Here is an 8,587-nt window from a genome sequence, read left to right on the forward strand (position 1 = left end):
TCATAGCCTCATACTAGCAGGAAGTTTAAAAATTATCATCATCATCATCACCATCTTCACCAATATGATTTTGCTTTGATTATGTTCCTACTTTCAAATAAAAAATATTAAATGAATTCAGTACATCAGAAAGACATATTTTTACAAACTGAATTGCATACCCACAAGCTCCTTTACTATTCTTGATCATGCAAGTACCCAACAAGAGACAAGTGAAGAAATACAGGAGTATTGACACAGCAGATACAGGCATGTATAGGGATGAAAAGTCCACATCTTTCCTCTGGCATTTGCTTGCTGTGGCTTGGATTTATATTTCCTCATTTCTTAAGCACTCCTAACATTGAATCAACTTTATTCAAAAAAGAAGCTACTAACCCTTCTGCACCCTCAAGCAGCTGATCTTTGCTCCACAATTACGGCTTCAAAGAAGCATCTCTCTGCCATTCTTCCCTAAGTGCAACCTCCCAGGTGGCCCACTCCAACCCATGGACAGATATTGCTGTCACCCCACCAGCCTTTACAGGAATCACATTCCCAAGGAAGAACACCAGTTTCTCGTAGTCAGGCAGTTTGGGGTTTTATTAATTAAACAGTCCATATACAAAGTACTAAATAAATATACAGCTGTGTCAGACGCCAGTGTACCACACACACCCACTTGGAGAGCTCTCTGTAGTTATACATGAAATACCATGGAAAGCCATTTATCAAATGCAAAGCAGGTTACAGAATGATTCAGCTCTGCAGACTCATTGCTCATCACCAGGGTGCAGTCCACACACCACACACACACACACACACACACACACACACACACACACACACACACACTTTTGCTCACTCATGCCTGGGAGGAAGAGGGTCTGCCCTCTGTAATCTGGCTGCTTGGGAAATGTTTGTGCTAATGTCACAGACACGCTCAGGAAGAGGCCGAAACCCAGGGCTCACAGGATTATATCCCACCAGGGTGTTGCAAGGAGCCACATGGATGAGGCTTTGTCTTTGGGGATCCCAGCCTGGAGTGACTGGGGTGTGGAGGCAGAGTTTGCAGGGGGGCAGGCACCTTGGGAAGCTCAGCTGGGGCACAAGGGTAGAAGCCAGAGCTGGAAAGGAAGCTGTTAGAACATGGATTGTCAGGGTAAATTGGTGTAGATGGTTTTATGTTTTTAAATTTTCTTCCCCATCTCCAGCATGGTCCCTAGATGATGAGGAAGGTGCTGGAAGCAAATATGAAGATGAAAAAAGGAATGCTCTTTCTCTCCACTGATCTCTGGAGGACAACCAGGGAGGGCTGGGAGAGAGCACAAAATAACAGTGGATAGATAAAATGTCCTCAGTAGTACCTGAGACGTCTTTGTGGGTGGGCAGGAGGAAGGAATGTGTAGGGCTGATGCTCCTGGTCCTTCCTCTTCTCCCATCACATGGGGGATGCAGGCATCCCTATGAGCTGATTAAAGCGAGTCCTGTCTGGGGCAAAGCCAGTCACAGACCCAGCTGATGATCTCCCTGCTTCTCCAGCATTCCTGCTGAAAACAGGCCAGGATGGTCATCCATCAGAAGAGAGGAGCTTCATTCCATGGAGACAGAGTGAGCACGGATAGGATGGCCAGGGCTGTGTCTGAAAGCTATGTTTGAAGAATAAGAGGGAGCTAAAAAGGTGCCTGTGTGGGGGAAAGAGGATCTCTCTCCCTTTTTGCTGGTGTGAGTTGACTCTCCTGCAGGATCATCTCACTTGTCACCACGTGGCCCACTCCCCATGCCTCTGCTGAGGGACACTTAGTCTCTGCTCACTGTGGAGCTGCTACATGGGGCTTTTCCCACCAGTGTAGTCATGGTAAGGGCTTGTCCGGGCCTTGGGGCGAGGGATGGAGAAATCATTCTGGGGTTCAATGGCCTGAAAAGGAAACACAGAAGTCTTTACCTCTGAAAACTGGACAGAAGTAATAAAACAAGGCTTATGAAGAAAACAAAGGAAGGAAGGGAGAAACAGAGCTGAAGGTTTCCTGAGAATGTGACCAATAAGGCTACGAAAGAAGATCCTGGCTGAACAAATTAGTGATGGACACACGTCAGCAGAGGACATGTGGGAGCATGATGTGAGCTACTGGACCTGGCTAGGCTGTGGTCTGGAGGAGGACTGGTGAATGGACAGGTGGACATGCAGACTGCCTGCTCTGGATCTGCACTGTAACTTCCAGTGTCTGCTGGTGGGAACACACTCAGGGCACAGGCTGAGGAAATAAGCACACTCCTGAGGAAAGGGCACAGTCTACTGTAGGAACTGTGCTCAAAGAGAGGACTTGGTGGCACCAAATCCCAAAGTACTGAAAACCACAACCTCTTTACCGTGGGCCCCTCTTGCCTTCCCATATCCCTGGACACGTCACAGCTCTTTCTTTCCTCCCAGCCACAGGCACCTTCGCGAACATGTCACAGAATCACTTGGCTCCATGCAAAGCACGGGCCTGCCTTCACAGAGCCAGCTCTAGGTCCATCTGTCTTTTCCCCTTCTCCCTCCCTTCCTTTCAGCAGCTGAACAATAGCCTATAGCCTGCATGTGGTGAAATGGGTGGCATGAACTTACCTTCATCTGAAAGTGAGAAGCGTACGGGGAGTAGTTGAGGTCTCCTGTGTCAAAAGACAAAATCAGGGGAAAGTTAGTGCATTAGCATTACACAGTAGCTTAGAAACACCACATCAAGGGAGACTCAGAGGGTCTGTGGCTACATGAGCAGCTGCTTTAAGACTGGTTTAACTCTGAAATGTGCAGGCAGGAATGGGCTAAAATCCGTAGGTGGAGGCCATTAAATACTTCCTTCTGAAAGCAGGAATGAATGGTATTGCAAATAACAGGACACAAGTGGCCTTGGAGTTTAGACACCTCCTGTTGCCTCACAGCTACTGTCACCACCACCAGCCAAATCCCTCCCACTTGTATGCACAAGACCACCTTCACGGTATTCCCTGGGAGAGCACAGCCTTTCTTGGCTATTCTTTCACAAAGCTGGGGGTCTGACTCCAGGTGATGAATGTGATACCAGTAGCAAATCCACAGCCAGAGGAATCACATCTCCTACCCACAAGTTTGAGAAACCTCAATTGATAAAACATGTTGCTTTGTCCAAGTAGGCAAAAGTCTCATACAGGAAAGCAAGACCTCCTTGCCTCCTTTCCAGATTATGGACTCATTCTTACATGGATATGGGAACCTGATCAGAATAAATAACCTCCAAGGTATAACCTAGATAGGCCTGAAGAGCTGATGCATCACTAAGAGACAAAAAACCCCTCCTGATTTTTAACATGGACTTGCCAGACATAGCAGGGTCATAAAGAATTATATTTCAGCCCTGACATGCAGCAAGTCTCCTACTCAGTCACTCTTCCTACACATCTTTAGCTTTTGCATTGGTCCTCACTCATTTCCCTCATGTCTGGAGATTAATTTTCATATGCATTTCTAAAGTTTCATCAGTCTCAAACTTTTTCCTAGCCTCTAATTTATCTATCATCTTCAAATATTTTCTTGTTTCTCCCACCTCTTTTAGGTCATGAGTGCGGGGACAGTGGAGTCATTCCCTTCACCATACCTTGCACAATTTCATCCTGGGTGTAGGCACGGTTGTCCACTCCAGTTGCCTGCTTTATGAACCTGGGTTGGCAAAAGTCATTTTCTGGAGGGTAGTCCTCCAGCTTCAGAGGAGCAGTGAGGAAACAAATTTCGGGGACAATATACATTATCAGGAAAATCCAGCCATTGGACACCAGAGCAATGGCTACAACAGGATCATCCCACATTTCTTTGCCTAAAACCGTGTTGCCTTTTATGAGCATAGTGATCCACACTATCCAAATGGCAATGGAGAATAGGACAGTGACAAAGATGTGCGCCCCGTGCCTCTTCCAGCTTTTATATGACCCACAGAATGTGAACATGGAAACCAAGAAGGTCAGAGCCATGAGGAAGAGCACGTAGATCAGAAGCATGACAAAGTCCTTGTTGGTACTCTCCCGAGCCATATTCAGGAATTCCTCTCTCTGGTTTACTAACATGGTGACTAAGTACTCAATGCTGATCACAACTTGTACCAGGGCAAAGGAAACAATGAAGAGCAGCAGCACCCGCCAGGAGAAGGGCTTTCTTCCTCTCACTAGTTTGTTGAGGTTGCAGGCGTGGGTGAGGAGGCACGAGAAGCAAAGAGCAAAGATGACTCCAAATAGGAAGAAGCGAGTGGGACGAGTCCTGTCATTGAGTTTAATGATAAAGGCAAAAGTGAGACCAAAAACGCCGAGTGTGCCTAAAAGAAAGAAAAAATAGACGGAGATCATGTGCCGCTTGCTGTTGTCTTGGACTTTACAGATGAGGAAGAAGAGCGAGCAGATGAGGAAAATGGTGATGAGGATGCCTGCTGCAGCCAGCGACTCCAGGACAATCCCCCAGGCCTTCTCTGTGTCACAGAGCAGGTGGTAGTCAGCACCGATGCTGCCACAGCCTGGGGGAGATGACGTCGTCATCCTCTCGCCTTCTTGAACAACCCCTCCAAAGCTGTAGAAAAAGAGAAAACACAGGCTGTCAAGTCAACCATCTGAGTACTGTCAACAGTGGGGAAGGAGAGGCAGGACAGACATCCATCCCCACCTCACTGGGCAAGGGCACCACAGCGCTAAGGACACGGGGCAGTGGGAGCAGAGACACCTCATAGTTTGGCACCGGCTCTCCATCAAGGGCAAGCCAAGCTCCTCAGGAGGAGGTAATTCACCTTGCATGTCCTCTGCACTGTGCCTGATGTTGTGCAATGTTTTACGAGTGGGGAGCAGGGAGAAGGTGAGGTGCTGCAGCAGGCACTTGCTTGGCGCCCTGCACTGCAGAGACTGAGCTGCCCTGTCACTTCTGTGATACAAGAGCAGCTGTTAGTCATAACAGTTTACACTGTTCTGACCAGTTCAAACAACATCAGTACTTTGTACCAAGGAGATTCAGAGATGAACAATGCAGCACAGGAAACTTGTTGTTCTCTTTTATGTTAATTTTCCCCCTTTTACATCCTCTGAAGCACTTTTGGCTTTTTTGACTGTTATGAATGAAGGGGGAACTTTAACACCTTTTACCTTGCAGATAACTAACCCGGATGCCTCCAGCACAGCCCTTCTCACTCCAAATTCAACAGCAAATACAGGCCACCAACCACTAGCCCCAAACTCATATTCCTCCTTCTTCACGGCAGTGTAGCAATAAGGAGTGTCTCAAAGAACTCAGCCTCCTCCCAGGATACTGCCTTGCACTGACTGGAGGCCTGACATGTCAGAGCCAATGCTGTTCATTATGTGAGAAGTAACCACCGAGTTACTTCGTGAGGAGTCTGCAAGCCAACGATGTCAAGGTCTCTAACGCATTCCTGCTGTCTCATCATAAGGATTTCAGTGCTGTCTGAGCAAGCCTGTGTCCCAGGGGATAAGAGAGCTTAAGTGGGCTGTTCAGGCAGCAAGGTGGGGGGCCTTTGGCACATCATGGCCCATTATGCAGGCACCCAGAGAGTTTCGACCCCAGGGGCCAGGTACTGATTTCTAAATACTAAATTCCTCAGTTAGGCTTGAGTCTCTAAGATCTATCAGAAGAGGAGTTTAGATGCAATGTCACAATGAAACATGTGCAAACCTGTCCTTAATGGTGACCCACACTGGAAAAGCAGGGGCTTTCTAATAGGTAAAGAAAAAATTAAGCTTGCAAAATTTAGGCTTCAGTGCTCACTATGCCATTTGCCTTGATTTTCCTGCTCCAGAACAACATACTGAGCTTATGAAGTTGGTTCTCAAACCCTTCCAGCAGATTTTAGTGAGTGCAGATTGTGTTTTTACTAAATGGCAGTTGATCTAACCAAGGGATGAACAAAGGGTGAAAATATCACTGACTCACTCTCAGCCCCATATGCTTCAATGGACCTACTTATAACTGAGTTGGGGAAATATTTTTCCAACTTCTACCCTCACTGTGTAAAAGATGTGCAGCTCTTCAAAAGGCTGGCTACAATAAAATGCAAATTATTCAAATATGCAGGCACTTTGAACTCCCATGGAGAGAACGGAATAAGTGGGTAACACACAAAGGAGTTTCCACAACCAATATACACAAAATTTTGGAGATTAATGATCTCTTGAACGGATAGCTGGATTATCTGGACAATTATGAGTAATAAATAATGAACCTTTCTGAAAATCTAGAGAGAAAATTCTAAAATTTTATCCAGGGACACTTACTGTTGATTAGACTAACTTATGTGCTCACAGCTCTGGCAGATAGAGACTGATGCTCGCTGTTGAGGCACGTGGACAGCCCAGAGACCAGCGTGAGTGACCTCATGGCAGCACGGAGCACACCCATAGCTTTGGGTCCTGACTGCAAGCGGTGCTTGCCACAGCCACCCAGCACGGCCAGAGGAACAACTGGGATGGAAATAACCTTCCCAACTTGGAGAACTGGGCCACTTGCAACCATCTTTACTGCATTCACTTTTTTCCCAGGGCAGATGTCCTGTGAGACTGATGAGGCATGAAGAGCATCCACCCTGTCTCCTGGGTGAATGTGGCTCCCCAAAAGCTGAGTCTGCTCATCCAGCACCTACAGCACTGTCTAGGAATTCCAAGGGGCTTTGCAATCTGAGCGAGGGAGCTTGTGCTGTGGTAGCTGATAGAGCACACCCCAAATCACAGCTCTTGCTTCAGCGAGGAGTCTTCCCCCTCCACCTTGACCCTCTTTTCCCACTCATATTTGTACATAAAATACACCCATTCACCCCCAAACTTCAAATCGTTTCCCGGGAGCGTCTCCCCAGCTCCAGCTGGCAATCCCATCTTAGACTCGAGGGCAGAAGGCACTCCCAGCTCACTGTGCCATCCCCTGCCCCTGCTCGCCGCCCTCAAACCATGGTCCTGCACGCCATCCCAACCCAGCCGCAGGAGGCAGGCCCACCCCGGCTCCCGTAAAACATCGCCTCGAATTACCTTTCTGGGTGCCGCCTGGTGAAGGCGGCAGGGAGGCTCCGTCTAGGAGAGGCACTTTTCCAGCGCACCAGGAACCGGGCGCCTCCGCTCCCGCAAGCCCGGCCGAGCAGCAGCTCCGCGCTCGCCCTTCTTGGGAGCTTTAACAGCTGGAGGGCTGAGGAGGTGGGGCTGAGCACGCCTATTCCAGTTCCACCGCCTCTCCTCTCCTCTCCCACAGGACAGGGCTGTGAAAATTGGGCCCCTGTGCCAGGAAATGAAGTAAGGGCTCCTGACGTCAGCGGGGCACTCACCCCTGAGCCGGGGTGGAGATGGAGCCCTGGGCCCGCGCCGAGCGCTGCTCACTCGGGCACCCGATAAGGACACCCGATAAGCTGCTCCCCTGGCTGACTCCTGGCACCCCAGGGTGGGGACCGCCGCTATGAATAGCCGTGCGTCCCCTCCCTGCTCCCAGCCTTTTGTCTCTTTGCCTGCTTTCTCGCCAGGTAATGTGCTGGCTGAGTAGGCGGTGAGGAGGCTGTGGTGTGAGAACCGGCCCGAGGTGGCCAGAGCAAGCCCGGAGCCAGAGATGGTTTTGTTTCCTCGGGGCTCTCGATAGGTGCTGCGTCTGCTCTGCTTGTGCCACTCTTCCACCCGCGCCAGTGAGAGCCACCGGCTTCTTTCCTGAAAGGGGCAGCTTTCCTTGTGTCTCGCTCAGAGCAGCCTTGCTTTCCGAAGGCTCGCTTCTGCCTGCTCGCGAGCACTGAGTCACTTTGTCCAAATTGCTGGCCCAAACGATTAATGGAGCAAAGGCAATGACAAATTCCCCCTTGCTCTACATTTTATGCCTCTGGCCAGACACACCTATCAGCACAACCCCATCTAAATCCCCGCGTATATCCAATGTGTTCATGACTTCATTTGTTATTTTAAATATTACTCACTGGGAGTATTTCATTATCCTGATTAAGGAATTAGACATCGAGACCTATCCACATGAAGCACTCAGTCCCTACACACAACCCCAAACCTAAAAATCCCCCTCACCTCATGAAGTTTGTGCTTCTTCCCAAAACCAGGGGTGGGGGTAGAGCAGTTGCATATGCCTGTGCTGAGGTCTAAGTGCCCACAGGTGTCTCATCTATCTGCTTGTTAGTTTTGTTTGTTTTAGGGCTTCTGGCTTACTTCTGTATGCTGATCCTTCCTGAATCTCACGTGTGGAGATTGCCACAAAACTCGTACAAGGGAGTCCTCTCTTTCATGCCCCACAGAAGTACATGAGCACCTGCAGGGATGAGTGGCTCATCCAGTGAAAGGCAACACTCAGTGCAGTCACTGTGGAGTGGGCCATGCTGAGCCCTAAGACAGTTCTTCATGTCCTTCCTACTTTTAGTTCAGTGTAAAATCCTGAGGCTTCTTAGGAAAGGACATACCAGGTTTCTCTCCATTAAACTAATCTAAACTTTAAAGCAGGTCCTGGGCTAATGAGCCTAGGAGCCTGCCTCCGAGAAGGAGGCAGTTATGAAAAATGAGAAGAGAAAATAAGTAGTGGTGGAGAGGAGCTTAGCACCATCTCAGTGGGACCCAACTTGTCTTAGTAAAGCATCCC

At 48.8% G+C, this 8,587-nt stretch overlaps 1 protein-coding gene across 1 annotated transcript; it reads right to left on the minus strand.

Annotated features, from left to right (window-relative positions):
• Positions 1 to 466: 466 nt before the first annotated feature.
• Positions 467 to 7,230, minus strand: LOC131573755 (retinoic acid-induced protein 3-like). The gene is made up of 4 exons (XM_058827982.1): positions 7,003 to 7,230; positions 3,594 to 4,549; positions 2,588 to 2,631; positions 467 to 1,897 (listed from the first exon to the last, which is right to left on the minus strand). The coding sequence occupies exons 2-4, from the start codon at positions 4,516 to 4,518 to the stop codon at positions 1,805 to 1,807; spliced, it is 1,062 nt and encodes a 353-aa protein (XP_058683965.1). The 5' UTR covers positions 4,519 to 4,549; positions 7,003 to 7,230; the 3' UTR covers positions 467 to 1,804.
• Positions 7,231 to 8,587: the final 1,357 nt, after the last annotated feature.

Source organism: Poecile atricapillus, chromosome Z, assembly GCF_030490865.1.
Source record: "Poecile atricapillus isolate bPoeAtr1 chromosome Z, bPoeAtr1.hap1, whole genome shotgun sequence".
NCBI classification, from domain to species: Eukaryota; Metazoa; Chordata; class Aves; order Passeriformes; family Paridae; genus Poecile; species Poecile atricapillus.